The 22,350-nt window shown below is 35.4% G+C and overlaps 1 protein-coding gene across 1 annotated transcript; it reads right to left on the bottom strand.

Moving 5' to 3' along the window:
* Positions 1-21,828, bottom strand: LOC100890060 (cyclin-Y). Its single transcript, XM_030973968.1, has 9 exons — positions 21,712-21,828; positions 19,585-19,790; positions 13,543-13,611; positions 12,459-12,594; positions 9,521-9,608; positions 8,221-8,340; positions 7,511-7,677; positions 6,123-6,285; positions 1-3,570 (listed from the first exon to the last, which is right to left on the bottom strand). The coding sequence occupies exons 2-9, from the start codon at positions 19,757-19,759 to the stop codon at positions 3,448-3,450; spliced, it is 1,041 nt and encodes a 346-aa protein (XP_030829828.1). The 5' UTR covers positions 19,760-19,790; positions 21,712-21,828; the 3' UTR covers positions 1-3,447.
* Positions 21,829-22,350: the final 522 nt, after the last annotated feature.

Genomic DNA, 22,350 nt, shown 5'->3' with positions numbered 1-22,350 from the left:
TAATTGTGGCAAGAACTTTTTTTGTCTTAATTTTTATTTCACACACATGTAACATGATGCTGTCCTTTTAGTTATTTTTGTCAAAACAAAGTCATTCGGGTTTTAAAAAAACGGCCTGTAAACATTTTACAATTACAATTAAAATTAAAATTTAATTACACTTAAAAGTCATTTGAAATCCTACATTATACTCATGATGAATTCTGCTTTAAAATTTCTAGCAAACTTTAATCAATTTTCTATCTACCTTCAAAGTAATGAAAAAAATTAGTTAAAGGGCATCTTGCACATCTATGCTATGCAACAGTTGTACAAACAACCGTATGAGTACTGCATTAACAAAATCGAATTTCAGAGCAATTCCAGCATGATGCTAATATTAAGCATGAATACAACTTTAAAAGAAATGGAAATATATTCTTACCTCTTTAAATAATAACGATTATGTCCACTCAGTTCCTCTTCTTGTGACAATTCATCTTATTCACCTCAAAACAGTGATTGAAATTTTACATCCTTATTTAATGTCATATTCCTTAAAAATTTTGCAATGGAATTCCATGATCAGAGAAACTGGCTGAAAAATCAACATTCCATATTGTGATAATAATAATACCGGTAATGACTGTTATTATAAAGCACTTTACGAGTTACAGCGTAACAGTCCAAAGCGCTTGCCTCTGTCCTTGGTTTCTGTTACGATCCTGCAATTTAGTTACAGTGCACACTTTCCACTCCCTGGGGAGCATTCCAGTCAGTCAGTCACCCTTTTGTCAAGCAAGTACATGCTAATTCAATCACACCAACGTTTGTATCCTAACGGGTACCTATTAAACACCTGGGTGGAGAGGAGCAACATAGATAAAGTGCCTTGCTCAAGGACACAGGTGCTATGCTGGGGATCAAACTTGTGACCTTTGTATTCCAGGTCAAGTGATTAGACCACTCAACTACAAAATCTCTACTATATCTTCGTGAATCATACATCACCTGTGTCTTTTAAGACCATTTTATCTCTCAAAATGATCAAGATCAAAAGGAAATGATTTTTCTTTTGTACTGCATCTGACAAAGGAATATTCAAGACAACATGTGAGGTTTCAAAAAATTAAAGACATTTCAAAGCAATCTTTGGGAGAATCCTTTTGTACACCTATAGGTGTATATAACAAATACAAAATAAAGCAACTTTAATCCATTGGCGAAGACACACATGATATTATTAGGTAGAGTATTGAGATCATGTTTTAATACCTTAATGCAAAGTATGTACAGTGTATTGACTTGCAGGCATTGTGACATACACAGATATTTGAAATTTGTTTAAATTTCTTAGTTCTAAAACTTGCTGATATACAGTCAGATTCTTCAGTTGCTGTGACAACTAATAAATAAAATGTAGAAATTTGGACAATTCATGAAAATTGTACATATAATATCATGCATTTGGCAATAGCTTTGACAGCTATGCAGCATAGGAAGTCTTGAATGAATGCCACAGATATCACATAAACCATCAGAATTCATTGCATAGCTACATGTATACAATAATTATACGCGATAATTTATTACTTTTTGCCTAGTCTGTACATTGTATAAAGAAACATTGCTGAACAAAATGCTGTAGAGTGAAACACATGTTCGTGTATCAGCTCGAAAGAAACCGTGATAAAGAATCAGAGTCTGTTATACTCTGAATGTCTTATCATACAAAAGTGGTATAAGCGGGCAGGGCTTATCGTGATCACGTTATGATAATTGGCCAGACGTCCTGTCAACTCACCTCTTCAAAACCAGTTTCTTTAAATGCTGTTGTTTTCTAGTCTTCACATTCCTTCCCTACACAATGATTCTTTATGTTACGTTTCTTCATACAAGTTTTGTATAAATTTCATATAGTCCAAGCAGGCTCTTAATAAGCACTGGTTTAAATTGAAGATTTAGTTTCTTTGAAAATTGACAAAATTCTGTTTCAACTGCCAATGATTTGCAGTAGGTGCAATAGATACATTAAGTGTACACATACATTTGTCTCCTGCAGTGATCCAATTTCATCAGTTAACAAAGAATACAGAGAAAATGGTCCAGTGAATATAGAGTGTAAGTGGTGAAGATACAATAACAAGAGGAGATTTTTTTCACTTAATCTTAATAAACCTGGTGAAAACCTCATTTCAAAGAGGTCTTTCAATGTCCAGAACATACCTTACATGTACTATGTATAAATAAATAGAAGTGAAGAATTCAAAGGGACTTACAAATACAGTGTTTGGTGAAGTACTTCATACAAATGTGATGTTACAGGAGACAGGATAAGTCTAAACATGCAATATACAGGGTGGGAATTCAAAGAGGTAGAGGAATTTCACACCTAAATATTTTTGAATGGAATTCAAATTTAACGCTGAAAACTAAACACTGCCTGAAATATTGCCTTGACAAAGAATGATACCCTCCCACTTTACAAAGATGAGGTGGAGATATTACACGTAATAGTGGGGCTCCAACAAATGCTATAACGACAACTGCTCTAGATATAGTTCCTCTAAGATGGAGGGTTCCGGTTGGAGTTGCAAAGAATTTTAGAATAGATGTAGGGGTAGGAGAGGGTAAGGTCAAGTGTTGCTGTTTAGAATTTGCTCAGTTATGAATATTGACTGCAGAGCAATTGTCGGCGGAGCATATGTCGTACAACCAAAATGTTACTCTTCATGATTCATAACTACATGTATGTCATTCGTTTCTGTAGACTATGTAACTAAAAATCTGAATATCAAAATGCAGCATGTACATGAATGATTGCTGTGAGAAACCATTCGTCTAAACAGTTCATAGAGATTTACATATCAATTCCAAACCAGTTTCAAATTACAAGATGACCATGCAGTCGTTGTAACGACAGCTGGCAAAAAACCTTGAAGTTAATTGCGTCAAAGTGTGTCTGACAATTCAGACCTTCATCACAACATCACACAAAACCACTAGCTGAAATTAAGATTACAGACTTTTACGTGAACCTTGCAAATGATAAATGGAACCCGATTCATGGTAAGTAAATGAAACATGAGGGAAATCTTTGGTCCCTTTTTTAAAAATAATCTATGCTTCATGCAGTCTATTCTCTGAGGTGCGCTACCATTTGTATTCATAAATAAATAAAGATTTGGCTTTGGTTCGTTGATTTAAAAAAAATGGACATTCATCATATATCAAATATCACGATGAGCTGAAGGCCTCTGTCTCAAGACGACAGTCGTCTTCACTCAAAGAGGACTCACTTCACAAGGATGATAGCGCTCAACGATGAATGAGGGCGCTCTTCACTGGACACCGCCACCATTGCCGATCACAGCATGATGACAGAACTCATCAGATGATGGCCAAGCTGATCATGTGATGACGACGCCAATCGCCATGATGACAGACTCCGTGAGATGCAAGCCTTCATCATGAGATGATGGCGTTTGAGAATCGAGGCACTACTTGGATACTGTCTGCACTCCGTGATCTCTTTACACTGGTGTGGGGTGGGAAGTCTCTAGGCTTGTCATCAGTTGGTTTGGAGAATACCTGTTGAAGAGGGCCCAGGAAACAGTTTCATGGATGAGTCTGCATCACATTCAATTTCATTGAAACATGGTAGGTTTTCATTTCACTCATGCATTTCATAATATACATTAAAAGGCACCATAGCTAATCATCCAGGTGATAAGCCTTGTGGACATGGGTCCAAATAGAAGAGACTGACTACTTCCTTTTTAAGATGATGAAATTCCCTGATTTGTCCTTGACTGGAGTAATTTTTCTCAAAGTTCCAGATTTTTCAATGACTGGAACAAAGAGGCATTCATTTTCCAGGTTTTCTTTGATGTCTAGGATAACTGGGAACCCTGAATAAACCCAAAGGTAGTCAGGAAACTTTTCTTCTTTAATAAATATAGCATGCTTCATATGGTGTGTCACATCACCATCAGGAATGGCCATGATATACATATATGTATGTGAAATCAATAGTTATTATTTTTCTTCTATAATTGACATATCATTAACATCTTCATAATTAATTGCGGCATTTCTACAAGCATTTATAACCAATTATGAAGTTGAGACATCGACATCGACATTAAAAAGCTATAAAAAGAATTATACTACAAACAAAAATATATCTAAGTTTCCATTACCTGTACATTGCATTACAATTTGTTAATTTGGGTTGTATAGTGGCATACACTACATGTAGCTAGATCAACCTTGTAATAAGATTCCTGTTAGTAATATTTTCACGATGTAATCATAAGATAAGATAAACACCCACATATTGTAAACTGAAACAGGATTTAAGAATCGATTGATAAATACTTCTTATACTGAAAATGAAACCTCATAGTATTACAAACTTTGTTTCACTTTACAAAAGGAGTCTACTTCCTTCTTCTCCTATTTCAAAAGCTTGAATTTTATAGCCATCAACAGAAGTTATACTGACCTCACAAATATTAAAAGGGGGATTCCATTTACGTCATACAATATACTGTACATGGCATTTAGACAACATTTCCTAGCCTTGCAAGTAAAGGAATCAGCAGTGAAGATTTGTGTTATGCCGTAGTAAAGGACTAAGTACAGGGGGTCATAAGAAGATCATTTTTAGATGCGACAACTAAATTGAACCAACTATAAATTGTCCTTTCTTGACAAGACAGAACTAAATTTATCAGACATGTATGTCCTACGGGACAAAGAAAAATTAGATTATCTGAAAATTAAAGTATATGCTCAAAACTCTGTGAGTTTCTTTGAAAAATGTCATTGAAAAAGTAATAAATAGGTAGTCTAACTATCAAATAAGACTTTACTACACCTTTTACATTGAAAAAGACGGTCATAAAAAAAAAAACAAGATCTTCAGGATAATATAATTTGCATGGGACATCTCTGGGCTTGTCCCATTTACTGACCTATCACGATCTAAATCATAGTTTTTCTTCTTAAATGAACACAATCTAACATAAAAAAAATAAGAAAAGGAGATTTGAATCTTCAGTGTATACAATAAAAGGGGCAATATGTATTGAAATATGAAATTCTTTTGAAGAAGTCAAGAAGAATATGAATATAAATGAAATCTTGACATTGCATGCCTGCAAAACAGTGCAAATAAGTGTAATAAAGTCATAAATACAAAGCCCCCATATTAAACCTTGCCCCAAACAAGATATCTACATGTAGCTAAATAAGACTTTAAATGTCAGTTACATACTGTACACTATGCCCAAATACATCATATGTATATAGTGTTAGAACAAATACAAATACAATCAAACCAAACAGACAAAGAAATGCAAGCTCCAATGCCATATACATGTATACGTAACTACAAAATATGCTGGTACTATGTCTGTATGGAAGTTGTGATCAATGTAACTTCTTTGTCATCATGATGTGTCTCCCTCTATAGTCCAGTAAAACACATTGTCTGAGACAGGGATATTTGCCATTTTAAAATTCTTCTTTATCCCATGAAATGATAATGTAAAACAAACAAACACATCAACAACAACAGTTGACAAATGCAAGAGCTTCAAAACGTGACTTATATGTTTTATAAAATGGTTCAACAATATTGATGTAAAGTTGAGAAATAGGCAAATGATAGTGTAAAACAAACTTATCGATGACAACAGTTGACTAATGTGAGTTATTTGTTTTATAAAACGGTCAACAAGATTAATGCAAAGTTGAGAAATAAGCAACAAACTCAATCAAAATTCCTAGATTTGTACAGTCAAGGGGACGTGATTTGATTTGAATGACAGTACATAAGTACATACAAACAGTATCTGCGCTTCTCAGCATGCGCATCACTTTCATTGCTATATGAAACTACACACATTTTATCAAGTCTTAATTTTTGTACGCACCAGAGACAAGCATACAAGCATCTTTGCCTTGCATTATCTTCTTTAGCCGTGGGTTATCCCTTTTTGATGATGAACTTTTTTGCACGGAATGCATTATTGGAAAGAATGATGGATGGTCATATGGTGTCATAGGACCAATTAGATTGCCTACATTCTAGAACCCTTTTATAATCTAAAGTAATCCTTAAAATATTTCCTTACCTCTAGTTTCAGGGCTCTTTCTGTACTGAGTGGTTCGAGTGGGAAGGCAAGTTCGTGGGTGTCAGCGAGTTCTCGGAGGTCAAAGTAGTACTTAGCATATACACTGGCTGACACGTTGATGTTGAATTGAAGAAGTTCTAGGAACTGTCGTTCCAATTCATTCCTGGAAGACAAGGGATATTACACAGTTGAGTACAACATGGTCTAGGTACTTTTTTTAAGCCTAACAAAACGGAAGTGACAACTTTCTTGTGTTTCCATGATTAAGATTTTGCCCAATTTCAGTACAAGACCTTTATCCGATGAGTACCTATGTATACAGTAGATTTATTTTGACTGTAGAATGTATGTACCGGTATGTCACTCGCTCTTAGTGTATTAATACATGAAGTCTATTCATGTTTTTCCCAATCAAAAAAGTGTATTAACGTGTCATTCGGTGAGTGTGGTTGTGATCTAATCTAATCCAAAACCAAATCGATGACATAGGCAAGCCTCCTTGCGAAAATTTGCAAGTATGAAGTGTGTCTTGCTTGATTTACATGTCAGTGTCCTATAATCCATCCATTATTGTCTTTAAAATATTTTGACACTTTTTGTTTATGTTTTCATTCATTTGTGTTTTCTTTTTAATATTAGAGCTTGCTTGCTGGAGAGCTACAGAGTAAAGTGATTATTCTAAAATGTGCACAGTGGGACATCTCCATGTGTAAATGATCTGTGAATATTTGGAGGTCATACATACCAAAGCTAACTACGAACTGGTCTATTGATCTACCATACAGGTAGTGATAATATATAATCAGGTCTTATTACCAAGGGTAGCCACATCAGTATTGATATCACTTTTCTTGAGTGCCCTACATTAACATTTTCAATACTAAGGCTGTAGACTGGCTACCATGATATGGCACCCAAGCACTAAAAGAATTTATTCCTCCCAATTACCCATTCCCTTGCACCAAGAAGATCTGGAAGGATTCACCCCCTGCCGCTGTGCAATACAATGCATCCAACACTGGATTAGGACAATCTAATTAAGAGTGAACATTGTGGCCTGGTGACTGGAGAAGAAAAATCCAATCACATCACCAAGGTGGAGAGTGGCAAATGTAAATTAATTTTTTTTTTAAAGGTATTAGTGGCAATTACTTTTGTAAAATAGATTTATCAACAGCATCTATTCATTAAGCCTCAGCTTTAAAATATCAATACACAGGAATTTCCCAGTTCTGGAAAGCCACCACAAGCTCTCAGAAGTAAACACAATCAAATACAAAATTCATTAGATTAAACCTAAATTTCATAAGAGCTTCCACACAGAGCTATCAGTTACCACAAATTTAAATTGTTGCAATTCCCTTACAATTTTAAAGTTTGATACTCACATATCTTCTACTGTTAATTCTCTTAGAATTTGACAGTAGTCTACATTCCAGACTGCTTGGTCATCCCATACTTTGGAAGCTAGGAGGATAGCACCAAGGACCATTCGTTTCCAGTTGCTAGGCGTGATGTTGATTTCAGCATATGTTAATAATCTCTCTAAATACACCTGCAAAGAAAAATCAATATATATATAATTTTTTTTTATTTAAGTGTAATAATGGGCAATAATTTGCCAGATCACCTCATCGGTTAAACTCTACCCCCTTTTAAATTAGCTAATTTTTGGATTGCAGGGCGATTGAGGATTTCAAAGCTTAAATTGTAAGTTTTAGCCCAATCAGCCTTACGAGTTTTGAAATACGGTATGCATTCTGCAGGCATGTTGACCAATATTTCATACATTTTTATCAATCTTTAAATGAACCCAATTTGTTATACTGACACATTTAGAACACACCTATTAAAGTCAGTAAGTGCACATAAAACCTAACTTTCCTTGAACAGGAATATTATAAATATTAGAATCCTTATATATGAATGAAGAAAAACAATATTTGGAATGTAAAATTAAAAATCTGACTACTTATGAAAAAAAGTTTCATCCTACATCTTCATGTATAAATCTACAAGGATGAGCAAGTTATCAATCCAACTATTACATAATATTTCCAGAATCCGTTTGTTGAAACTTGTAGACCTTCATACTTACTAATGTAACTATTGCACATTCTGCTGTGAGCTGAGCTGCATTGAATAACATGCGAATAAACTTGTAGATATGCCTGTGTTCTGGATTGTGTTTGTCGTAATCCTCTGGTACTGGAGTTTTCTGCACATTGTGAAAGAATTAAAACAAAAATTAGCAAGAAAATTCAGGTTATTATCGATACATCACTCTGTAAAAAACAAAAAACACTTTCCTGCACTTAAATACCGGTAGACTAATGAAAAAAAAAACATGTCCTACAGTCAACTTTGGTCATTTGTAGAATGTGTGTGGAATATACAGTCCAAACAATACGGATATCTAGGGTTTCACTTCATATTGAATACTGAATAGTGAGTAACAAAACAATCATATCAATAATCGTAATCATCAATATGACCCCATCTTTGTCCCAACTTGACAATATGGTTTATATCCTTGACAAGGAAGAGAAAGTGAATGGAACTGTCAAGGGCTGTTCATATATGGTTGAGTAAACAGCCACCAAAAAGAGCCGCCGCACTCTTGTTACATATAAATGAATGGCAAAGGTCCTGTGAGTGTATTCACTGAGCTTTGTGTTATAAGATACAAAAAATGTGAAGCCTATGACACGTTACGCAGACAGTGTGCGTGTGGTGCAGTAGTGTGTAGGATACGAGTTCTAAACCAGCGGTTTTTCCACGTCATATCTGAACGAGACTTCAGAGGGGAACTCTGTTTTTTAGGTCAGCAAATTAAGATGAATTCATTATACACAGGAATTAACTTATGAAACCTGTATCAATAACAATTAGCATGGTAATTAAGTTGTTTTCTTGAAGGGTTGATAGACACTAGCTTAGAAACGCAATACTTTTATACCAGGAAATGATAAGCATAGAAAACATCTTTGATATGGAGTGGACAGCAGAAGTGATTTTGTATTTGCAAAGTGCCTTTTAACAAAACTTAGGTTTGGATAGAAAGTACATGAATTTTTATGCTGGTTGTTTTTAATTTAAAATGTTTACATTCCAATTACTGGAAAAAGAAGCATAATGCAAGCAAACAGTCAAGATCTCATGAAAAATGGATGAGAAAAAATTACTGCCGCAGATATAAAGTGCAGTTTACACTTAATTGGCATGTCAGATCTTCTTTTGGTTATCCACCTCTTCTTTCTTCTTTTTTCTTCCTTCTTCTTTTCTCCTTCTCCTTCTCCTTCTCCTTCTCCTTCTCCTTCTCCTTCTCCTTCTCCTTCTCCTTCTCCTCTCTTTCTCCTTCTCCTTCTTCTATTTTGTGCATCAGAAAGTATACTTACTGATAGTGGGTACTGCTTTTCATCAAAGATATCCATTTGTCTGCTACTGTCTCTATTCTTTATATGGTAGTATATTGCCAATGCCACACTGAATATAAATGTGAAGATAAAAAGTACAGTGGTAAATACCTGGAACAAGGATGCAACATACATTACATGTACATGTATATATGAGATTAATTTGTTGGACATATATTTATAGATATTATTCAAAGAGTTATGTAACTCTTTGGAAGCATAGCATTGTACAGTACTTACAATCTGGCTTTTGTACCAGCATAATTAATTTGACCAATTACTGTTTACTGCCATTCTTACAGAGACATTCACTTACACCTCGCTATAGGTCAAGTGGTAAATAAAGATGCACTGTTTTCAATCCTCAAATTATCATTTTATTCACCGTTTTACTTTCTCATCGACTTACCGGGTACAATTATCATTCAAGGGTCATTCCATGTCAAATCACCCAATGGTTTTAACCCGACCATTTTTGATTTTGATGAAACTGTGTGTACTTGTTGAGTGTGATCTCACAGCACCAAATCCCAAATTTTAGGTCAATCGGGTGAGGGGTCTGGGAGATACGGCCCACCAAATTTTGAGATTTTTTCAAAAATGGGGGTGGCGGGCCTACCTTTAAACCCTTGTATTTCGGGACCTAATTGGTCAATCTTCACAAAATTTGTATTGTTGGAAAGGGTATTCAATAAGGATTCCAAATCTGCCGCCATTTTGAAAATTTGTATATGTTGGGGTACTTTGACCTCTTGACCTAAGATTTGACCTTGAAATTGACCTTGTGGATCACGTAACCTTGACAACATTTTTCATGAAATGCAATCTCTGACATGTTCACTAAAACATATAAAAGTTTCAGAGATATAATATTTTTTGTTTAGGAGCAATAAGGATTGAAAGTATCCGTACTTACAGATATTCACAATAAACCCTATTATAATGTATACAATACATGCAATATGCACAGTACAACATACATGTACATCTTCAACATGCTTTTTTGTTCTAGGCATATCCATTCTAAGTTCATATAGGCCTAAAGGGTTAACAGGATGTATGGCTTTAGGCCTCTGAGTCGGTTCTAGGATAATTACCCCCCCCCCCCCCCCCCCCCCCCCCCCCCCCCCCCCCCCCCCCCCCCCCCCCCCCCCCCCCCCCCCGGAGGAAAATTACCCCTGAGGACTATCACACCCATAGGACAATTACTCCCAGAAAATTACCTTCTAGGACAATCTGTCCACCCCCCCCCCTCCGAGCACATTACCCCCCTGACAATTACCCCCCCCCCCCCTTATTCGTTAAAGGGGAAGTCCATCCTGATAATAAGTTGGTTTTAATCAAAGCAGATTTTTTTTTGGGGGGAGGTAATTATCCTTGGGGGGTAATTTTCCAGGGGGGGGTAATTGTCCTTGGGGGGGGATAGATTGTCCTAGGAGGTAATTTTCTGGGGTTAATTGTCCTCTGGGTGTGATAGTCCTCGGAGGTAATTGTCCTTGGGGGGGGGGGGGGGGGGGGGGGTAATTATCCTAGAACCGACTCAGAGGCCTAAAGTCTTACATCCTGTTAACCCTTCAGGCCTATATGAACTTGTCATTTTATTTCTATTCAAATACTGCTGACATTTAGAATGGGTATGACTAGAACAAAAAAGCATGTGGAAGATGTATGTTGTACTGTGCATATTGCATGTATTGTATACATTATAATAGGGTTTATTGTGAATATCTGTAAGTACGGATACTTTCAATCCTTATTGCTCCTAAACAAAAAATATTATATCTCTGAAACTTTTATATGTTTAAGTGAACATGTCAGAGATTGCATTTCATGAAAAATGTTGTCAAGGTTACGTGATCCACAAGGTCAATTTCAAGGTCAAATCTTAGGTCAAGAGGTCAAAGTACCCCAACATATACAAATTTTCAAAATGGCGGCAGATTTGGAATCCTTATTGAATACCCTTTCCAACAGTACAAATTTTGTGAAGATTGACCCATTAGGTCCCGAGATACAAGGGTTCAAAGGTAGGCCCGCCATCCCTATTTTTGCAAATATCTCAAAATTTGGTTGGCCGTATCTCCCAAACCCCTCACCCAATTGACCTAAAATTTTGGATTTGGTGCTGTGAGATCACACTTAACAAGTACACTAAGTTTCATCAAAATCAAAAATGGTCGGGTTAAGATTTTCAGATTTTTTGGGTGATTTGACATGGAATGACCCTCAACTAGTCTACCATTTGAGCACTTGAATTGCTTGAATATTTCCTGGATATATTGAAAACAACTAATTTGAATAACTGTACAAATGTTATCAGAAGAAACTCAGACCCTAAACCAATACGTTTTTTTTTCCTTTGAATATCTTCAAAATCTTAGATTTAGATCTAAATCATACATGAGCTAGCATTATTCTGTACAATGTGTTCCAATCATTCTGACAATTTCTAAATGCAACTTTGACAATCTTTAACTAGCACAGTATACCGTAAATCTATGTGTATAAGACACACTTTTCTCCCGCCAAAAAAAATTATCAAAAGTCGAGATGCGTCTTATAAACAGGTACAAAAAAAAAAACAACAACAATAAAAAACTACACAAATTCACAAGCACAAATTGACGCCTTCAACTGCACCTCACAGTAAAATAGAGGTCCTTCTCCACCTGGATTTTTGTGGCTTGCTGCCTACAGAGTCAGCAAAAAAAAAAAAAAAAATTGTGTTTGTTTTTGTAATGGCCCCCAAAATAGGGGTGCGTCTTTAATATACACAGGTGCGTCTTATACATGTACATGGAGATTTACAGTACTTAGTCTGTTGAGAGCAAGAATGATGCAAACTCTGTAATAACTGCTATGAGTGAACACCCTTCTAGCTCTCAGCAGGTGATAGGTTTCTTGCTCTCATCTTTCTCACCATCGTATCGTAGACTTGAGGTTCGGTTGTGATACTGTGCTGTCATCTAGAAAGATGGTTGAACATGAACTGAACTTCTTACTGACTGAACTCAGCCTGCTGTCATTGTGGTGGTTTCTTCTGTCTTGTGTTACCTCTGTATCACATCAAGAGAAAAAAATCAAATTAAAAAAAACACAATGTATTGGGTTGGTATTCATAAAAACTTCCTAACTTTGATCCAGGTTTAAGTGGATAGCTTTAGTCCACTGATGTACAGAACAGTAAGTGTCAACATATTTCATCGAACTTGTCATCAACAACAAGTCACAAAAACTGTTATAAGCTACTGAAATTGTTGCATTTGATTGGCTGTGAGCATTCATTATAGAAATGTGACATTTGTTATTGATGAAATTGATGAAACAGGGCCCTGATGGGTCTTTTTCTTCTTCTAAGCCATGGGAATGAGAGAATGCAGGACTCCATTGGTAAAGCATCATTACAACGTCTTTTGAAGATCAAGAAGAGTAATAAAGAATATAAGAAAAAATGTTGTTTGATCACAGAAATACAGTAGTAAGATTAGTACAAGATCAGAACTTGAAGATTTCGAAGCTCTGACTAACTACATGTACAGTATACTCTGCAAAAGTTCTGCAAGTTGATGATACATGTACAATGTAATTAGAACATAGCTCTACTAAATATTGGAGTGGACTATTAGACTATTATTATTATTATTATTATTATTATTATTATATGTGCATAACACCAAACTGGGCCTCTACTCAATCTAATGATAAGTTAGTCTATACAGTATGTAATGTAAGTACTCGTAGGCAGTTTACTTATTTGCTGATTCACTGTGTGATACATGGCAGATTTATTTTTAAAAACTGTGCACATCTAGTATTAACAATTAATTTACATTACCCCTAACTTGGTTATAACTTTACTATACAGCAATATTATCCCCTTTTTTTTAAATCACATTTTGTTCCTTCAAATTACGCCTTTCAAGTTTGTTTTTTTTTAAAGGTGGAAATATTATAATCACATGTAATCAAAATTATCCTAATACAAATCAGAAATTTGTTCCTACCTAATGACTCTGCTTTGGTGAGGAAAATGGTGCTCGTTCTCGGGTGTACAGATGGATCCAACACATCCTCTGGAAAAGAGAAAAGGAAAAAATATATATCATTATTGCATGCTGAAGGTGAATAATTCAAATATTATATTAAGTAATCTTGAGTTCTGGAAATTAATTCTTACAAATCAAACAAAACTTCAACAGATATCCAAGCCTTGGTTACCTTCTGATAAGTGAATTTGGTTATTTAAAAAAATTCATATTAAATAGGGTGGCTCTGTGCAGGCATGCAATGGTTCCATACAACATATGGCATTTATCCATACATGTACATTTCATCAATAAAAAAAACAATCTCTTAATAATACTGTATGACTATGGCTAATGGTAGTGATACCAGAAAGCACCATTATTCAATCATCGATGATACATGTACATGGTCAACAAAAAAAGACATTTGTCATGTGGAGCGCATAGCACAGAATTACCTGAATTTGGGAACATTTGAACATGGAGATATGATTTGAAGGAAATCATGCAAACTGATGTACAATGTAATGTATCGTAGTAGACTCATCTGCTGATAGTCTAAAGGGCATTAACTTTGAAACAGTACCACTTCCCATAGAGCAGAGATACAGTTAGTCTCTGCATAGAGTTAATGCCCTTCTGGCTCTCAGCTGATTCAGTTGACCATGCATGAATCAACAACTACAACATATAGTCCCATATGGTTCCATTATCCATATGGCCACATCTGTCCTGTGCTTTTCAGTACAGTAAATGTCATTTCCTACATGTACATGTATGTTAAAGTTTCTACTTAAATGTAATATCAATTTGGTGACAGTCTAAAGAATCAATACCATACTTGACTACGTACTAACTACAGCAATAACATGCAATTAAGTCAATACTTTATAACAGTTTCCTATTCATTTCATTACCAGAACTTAAGATTAGCTTTAGATTGTGACATGGGAATGAAAGAGTAATGACTCATGCCTAAATCATAATGTCTTATCGTCTAGGTTTGTTTAATGATGCATGGGTGTTCTAATAAATCCATAGAAGGTTCAGACTCTGAATAGAACAAAGCCATACAAAAGTACAGAATGCAATGGACAAGAACAAATTGTACTGCATACATTGTCTGTGAAATGAAAAAAAAAAATGAACACTAGACACAGATGTACACTTATGCATATCGTAATTAAAGTTATATTAACCGCACATTTTTGCCGCCAAAAAAAAATCAAAGTCGGGGGTGCGTCTTATACACAGGTACAAAAAAAAAAACCTGGCGCTATGCCTGGCAATGTCTCCCAGCTCAGTAATTGGTGTGTTGACTCACCACTCGGAAACTAGAACACTCAAATTTGTCTGTCATCTTGGTTTGAAAGTAATCTTTCTGATAGATCTCAATATGTAGTTTATAATGATAATTCCTCTAATTTTTCTTCTATTACACGGCGTACCACAAGGTTCTATCCTAGCCTCCTAGGTCCTCTACTGTTTTTTAATTTACATTAATGATCTTACACATTCAACTGCACCTCGCAGTTAAATGAAAGGCCTTCCCGCGTGGGTTTTAACACGGACCTGGCTTGCTGCTGACGCCCCCCCCCCCCAAAAAAAAAAATGTTTTTATTTGTTTTTTAGGGCGAAAAAGAGGGATGCGGTTAATACACGAGGGCAGTTAATACACGAGGGCGGTTTATACAATGTTAATAACGGTAGCCATAAACACTATTTTTGTTTTTCTTTTTTTTGTTTTCATGGGGGGGGGGGGGGTAAACTAAATCAAAAAAGCATAATTTATCAATGTGCAAATGCTTAAATACATGATTGTAACCTATATTATAAACATATTACAGGTATTAATATTCTGGTTCATGAAAGGCAGCAGAAAAAGAATAGAAAAAGAATGGAAAAAAGCAAATTGTGTGTACCGGTAAATTCAACCTATCTCTTCCCCAACTGTGAATAGTCTGCAAGCACAGACTCCAATTTGACACTTAAACACAAAATTCCTAAAGCCTTGAGCAGAGCCTAGATCTCTCAGTTACTGCCTGTGTCAAATCTTGCCAGGAGCAGCTATATAGTAGCCTAGAGTAGTCTCATAATGCAGACACTGTTGCACAACGCCTGACAAGGGTTTGTGCATGCAGGCAAACTAAACAATATCTTGATATGAACCTAAGAAAAGTTCAGTACACTTCAATATATACTGTACACAGAACTTGTTTGTGTGCCGTGTGACAGCTCTATTGCTCAACAAACATTCCAAAAATACCAATGACATGATGAAACGTATCCTCCTCAAGACTAAGTACTCCGCACATCTTATCTTGTCTTCTTGCTTTATATACTATGTATATTCTATTTTATTTATATGTATTGATTAGATGTTTCTGTGCTTATGTATTTTGAATTAATTGTAGGTTGATTAGTATATTATGTAAATATGATATTGAATGTATTAATATCTAAGTATTGCCAACTTTGTAAAGCGCTTAGAAACATTATAATAAGCGCTATAGAAATATACATGTAATGTATTATTATTAGTATTATTTATACCTTAGTGACACCAACAGGACTAATACAAGAGCGAAAATTATATTACCTTGACAGGCCAAGAGTTGGTCAGTTTGGAGTTAAGTTGTATGGTGTATTAGAGGTATCTAGATTTCTAGTAACAACTACAAATAAATTCTCAATGACTTCAAACAAACTCAAACTAAACGTTCAATTTCAAGACTACAAATAACAAATTTTCTACAATACAGTTAATATATATAGGCTGCACAGGCCTAATGGTTGAAGATATGACCAACAACAAACAAAAAGACAAGAAAATTATGCTGGACATATTGACACTATATGCATGTACAATGTGTAGATGTACATGTACAGGGTGTATCAACATACTAACTGTACATGTACTATGAGCTGTAATAAAGAAAATTCAATTTACAACAAATTATACTGAAAAGTACACTGTCTTCAATAACAGATCAAAACAAACATCTACATGTAGGCTAATGCATATGATCATGGACAAGCACATGTTACATGTCATTACTGAAAATGCACTTAACACCCAATTTTTCTTGAAAATATAAATCTGTACCCAGAACCTAAGCTTGGCCTTTAAAGCAAGCCAATGTGATGAATTATTGATTATAAAAACAAAGCAATGCAAATGTCAGACAGCTGATCAATCAGTAGGCGTACCTTTCAATTGATTGTTTTTAATGCAGATTTGTAATCTATGTACATGTACAATGTACATACATGTAGATGCTTAAATGTGTGATACAGATTTGCAGTTTGCACCAATACTACAGTACATTTAGATTTACTGTATGTTGTGCTGTAGGAATCAATAGGATGAACCTTAATAGCAGTTAGAGACTTCGGTGGTAAGCGCTTTTATAAGCGCCGTTTTTATTATTATTATTATTATTATTATTAATTGAAATTTGTCATCATTCAAATTAACAAACTTCCAAAATGGACCAAATGTATAGTGTTGGCCTACAGTTTCAAGTCTGTTAGCCATACCTATATTTTTTTGAGATTCAGATTGGATCTGAAAAACTGTCATGTTTTACTTCTTTTTAATTGAATTTAATACAGTTCTTACAGGCACATGTATATCTCATCTTAGAAAATTAACTCAAGACTTACATGTAGGTTTCCTTCTAGCTCAATAATTCCCAACCCATACAGAACAATCTTGATGTGAGCTACAGACATTATACATGTAGAAGACTAGGAGTCTTACAAGTTTAGGGCAAACATTTAACCAAACCATATTGTTCCGTTCTGCAGTATTACCAAACCATGTCGTTTTGAACTGAGACCAAACTGACATCAATGACTGAAAAATTATAACAATGATAAGGAAATGATATTCAATATCCCTAACCAGCAGAGTCATCACAGTTCTTACATGGATATTCTTTTTGTAAATGTTCATGTCATAAAAATGTATTTTCAAGGATACTAACGGCCTAATTAAAGCCCAGGTCACATTCATAAAATTCTGAGTTATTTAAATTTAGCTACCGGTATACATGTACAGTATGTATTTAAAGGGAAAATCAAGTTCTGTTGCAGAGGGCGCTACGCAAAATAAGTTTTGTGACCTAATGAAAAACTGAGTGTCAAATTTGAAAGAACATACAATTTTAATGACAAATCATCTTTGCTTGATCAAAATCGGTTCAGAGACGGCTGAAATATCCAAATATAACAATTTCTAATACTTGTGTACCACCACAAATATTAGATAATTTGAAAAAGCTCTTGAAAAAACGAAATAGCGCCTTTTACATGTACGTTGTATTTTAGCCAATGCCGATGTTGGCTTTTTTGTTGGCATTTTCGTTTTGGTTATATTACGCACAACCAGCCAGCCCATATATTGCTATTTTGAATTAAATAATTAATTAACGGTCACCACATTTTTTTGAAAGTGGAGCAGAATAGGTATGATCGTATTGGCTAAATTTCACACATTTTGGGGTCTAAAATTACCTTCATAAATGTAGCAATTTTATGTTCTCAAAGGGCACTAGAAATTTAATAGATAAGAATAAGAGCAATAACCATGGACTGTGAAGGGATTTGCGGTCTGAAAACAGAACTCAACTATCCCTTTAAGCTATATCATGTATGTATAGTATTTATACAATTCATAAATCTAGTATTTAAATTGAGGAGAAGAACATGTATACTACATGTAGTACCAAATTCATTAAACTTGAAATTCCAAAATAGATATATTGCTTCGATCAAAGGCAAAGTCAGCTATTGTGATGATTTCACACTGCCTCCTCAAAAAAAAAGCACAAAGCACACCTTCTGAAAATTATAAAACCGCATTAAGTATTATTTCGAACCCCAATTTTTCTGGAGAAAAAAAAAGAGCGGAATGGTAGGAAATTTTGACTAAAGATCTGTTGGAATTATTAGAAAGGTGCGTAGTTTATGTACCCTGTACATTGTAGGTATTGGGATTTTCAAAATCCGTTTTCAAGCTTAACAAAAATGTTATACATGTACATACGGTACAAACAAAATGCGAGATAGCAGCCTACACTGTAGATACAATCTTTTCATTCTACTGGTACATTATTACAACACATGTGACATAATCACTAGCTTTCTCGATCTTTCTCTATGTGCTATAATGAGCAAGCTGTGGGAATAGAGACGTCCCTACTTCAAAGCCTAATGACTGCATTAGCTCCTCTGCTTGGCTGCACAGTCTCCACACTGAGTGCTCATCAGTGTTAGCATTAACCTATTCGATACTAGGGGTCAATTATGCGATACAGGTACATGTACATAATACATGTACATGTAGATGACACGTAGTGTTCTGAAAAATGCCATGGGTATTGAATGAGTTAAAGAGCAAGTTCAAGAATGTAAAAGGGAACAGAGATTTCATGTTCTCACTCGAAGTTCCCAGAGTGAGATACTTGTAGTAATATGTGTTTTTTATAAACATTTTGTTATCTGCCCAGCAGAAGGCTGCCAATGGAACATGACCAGAGGATGTCCATTTGCATTTCAAAATTTTGGCCCTCTTTTGACAAATTGTATTTTCATATACTGTACAAAAAACATTCAGCCCTCCGTGATCTTAATTTTAAGCTCTAAATACCCTTCCTCTTTCATTAAGAAAAAACAACAAAAAAGAATTGAAAAATGAAATGAAAGTTTGTGGGGCATGGGATACATTACAACAATTCTATAACTCCATGAGCAAACAAAAATGATGTCATCATGATATGATTTCTTAATGTTACATTACATCAATATTTTTGTGACAAAACCACAATAGTTTGTAAGAAATGGAGAGGTCAATGTTAAACTCTATAAATCATTTCACTATACATTTGTCTTTAGGTCATGGTCTTTCCACTTATAAGAATACAGCCTGCTTACGGCGTGACTTCCATTTGTCAAATGGTTTACACTACCTTAAACACAAATAAACTATGCAAATTTCAAACCTGTGATGCTATTTACCTTCAATTCCTGTCTCTCTGTCACCAATGTGCTGGAGATTGGATCTCTCATCCACATCAATATCTTCAGGGGACGGTTCATATCGCTCTATTTCTTGTGAAGATGTCCTGTGTGCCCGTCTGGTTGGGTTCTTGTGACAGCTTCGTAAGCAGCTACATGAATGCTTATTCCCCATTGTGTTAGGAGAATGAATACCAATACCAAATCTGTACCAAAGGAAAAAAGATGACAATGATTTTCTTTGTGAATAATCCAATCATAACTCATTGATTTAACTGAATTTTCTAATTCCCATAGGCTTAATACATCACCTGGTTCCTGTTATAGGCAATAAGTTAAGTTTAAGTTGTAGCGATGAAACTTTGTTTCAAGAGAAACTGGTTAACAGTAATACCGGTAATGAGAATTATCCTTCATGTAAATGTGCATAAAATTAAGTTAAAGATTGCTTTGAGAGGCCATGTGTAAGCCAGCAAAAACATTTATGAAATTACATTCATTAAAAAACAGTTTACTTGCTACATGTATGTCATGCATCCCATTTCCATGTTGACACTTTTTCCATGTTTTTTTTCTTCAAATAATCATATCTCTGTTACAAGTTCCTTGTAAAAAAAATTAGTTGATAAAATTGACATTTATAGATGTAATCACACTTGAAATCATACACTCAACAATTTTGTTTCCATTTTTGTATCAATAAATTTGTGCTTTGCCTGATTTGGGGTCTTATTTGCATTCACAGCTAAGTCAAGAATAGCCTTAGGGCTACAGGTTGGTAATAATAAAGTATGGCACTGATAACAACAATCCATAATTGGCATTCCTTTGCATGAAGAGTGATGTTTAATACCAACAAACCCTTAACAGTGTAATTGCCCATTCCTCCTCGACAGACCTTGCAAACAACCTTTGTAGCTTTGCTTGCCATCTGTGTCCATGATGATAATGGGCAAACATGCGATTTACATCAGAGCCATCTATACACAGAGTTTGGCCATGAGCGACGAGTTCGTAATGACATGCACAGTTTTTCCGTTATAATCATTTTGCCTTTGGCGTAGACTAAAAGAGATGAGATTTAGATGACGTCATGCGCAGCAAGAGTTTAAACGCCCGCTGCAAGATTTTTATCATGGATATCAATTTTGACCCATAATTTCTTAAAAATGGACCATTAAACGGATTATTTCAGTCAAGTTGGTAAGTGGAACCGAAGTAGTTAAGTTTTAATCTAATTTACAATATAAAATGCATCGGCTATGCATCCTGTGAAAGGAGTAATTCGGGGATAAGTTTTGCAAGTTTGGTGTGCTGATTTGCCCACATAACCCTACACATTTCGCGGGATAGTCTGTTTCGGTCTCTAAAGAGAGAGCCGACCCTACCCCAATAAGAGGCTAACGAACGAAAGAGACGGAAAATTCGGTCTACATGTACATGTACTTGCCTTTGTGGCAGTGTGCTTGCATTTGTATTGTACTGTAAATCACATTTTTAGGTCATTATCATCAGGAGCACATGCGTGGAGGTACAACTGGTATAGTCTATGTATTGTGGTAAACAAACCGCTATCCAGAAACAAATTTCCACATTTTTAAATTCTTAATTCTTGTGGGCAAGTGAAGTGGGCAAGTTCTCAACCGATTTCAAAGTGTGGATCAGCTGAGACTCAACGAGAAGAAAGAACAGTCCACTTGTGAACTCTGAAGGTACTTCTGCGCGATTCTAATAAAACAAAACACGCAACCAACACCAAAAAAAACATATTCTTTCTTCACACAGCTTCAGTTCAACTTTCTTCTGCATTCATTTTACAGACACAGCGAACAGCGAGCAGCTCGCAGCGCACCGCTCAGCAGGGAGGGACGCCCGTCGGATTTGTGGAAGCCCTCCCCTGCAGCAGCCGCTGCATCTGAAGTCATGATGATGCACTCCACCCAAAATGCCGAGTCCGACTCCGGCCGCTCCGTACGTTGACTGTGTGTCTACGTCGCTTCCGTTACGATTATTCATGTCTTACAATACTTGGGAAACACATGAATCACAGATATAATGATAGACAGCTTAATTAAATCACAAAACATACGAATACAGAAAATTACAATGTATAAAATGAAATATTACCGAAATTCTTTGATTGACTTCAATCAGAGTTCACACGGTTATCCGCAAAGCTTCGACCCTTGACCTTTGTCGTGACGTCTGCTGGACATGGAAGCTGCTATTCTGTCATTAGGGTACCTTTTTTTTATCAGCTTGAGCTGTACAAGAAAACTGTTAAAAACCATGCAAACTGAGATTTACATTACTAATTCTACAAGAAATTTCCATTATTGTTTTTTAATTGTCCTCAACACTTTTTTCTAAATTAATTGAACGGAACAGTAAATTTCAAATTTTCATTATTTGTTTCTATCCCATTCTTGGTTTGCCCTGAGTCCGAATAGAATAATCGAAATATATACAGCTCCCTAGTAATGTGTGTGGTACAATATTATTTCACTGTGATGTGAATATATGGAATCCAATCCATCTTTTTGATAAATTTCTGTTTGTCTTGACTCTAAGAATACTGCTTACAGATCCTATACTAAAGACAGTGTTTGTTGGAACATCTTCGAATTATATTCAGCTCAACCTGGTTCAGTCACACAGTGCCTGAACGTGAAAGGAACTGTGATTGTGAATGAATGATGTGAAATTGAAAGCTTCCACTTCGCCATTAGCAGACAGACTAGGCACTACGTGAGTAGATCTAGATAG

The sequence above is a fragment of the Strongylocentrotus purpuratus genome, unplaced genomic scaffold (assembly GCF_000002235.5).
Source record: "Strongylocentrotus purpuratus isolate Spur 01 unplaced genomic scaffold, Spur_5.0 spur5_scaffold_7, whole genome shotgun sequence".
In the NCBI taxonomy this organism is placed as follows: domain Eukaryota; kingdom Metazoa; phylum Echinodermata; class Echinoidea; order Camarodonta; family Strongylocentrotidae; genus Strongylocentrotus; species Strongylocentrotus purpuratus.
This window is presented reverse-complemented; position numbering and strand designations above follow the sequence as displayed.

Excerpts from the sequence above, each read along its gene's own strand:
- LOC100890060 (XM_030973968.1), bottom strand. The coding sequence starts at position 19,759 with ATGGGGAATAAGCATTCATGTAGCTGCTTACGAAGCTGTCACAAGAAC. Across the intron at positions 13,612-19,584 it reads CAGAGAGACAGGAATTGAAG|AGGATGTGTTGGATCCATCT; the intron begins GTAAATAGCATC and ends TCTCTTTTCCAG. Across the intron at positions 7,678-8,220 it reads AATGTGCAATAGTTACATTA|GTGTATTTAGAGAGATTATT; the intron begins GTAAGTATGAAG and ends TTTTCTTTGCAG.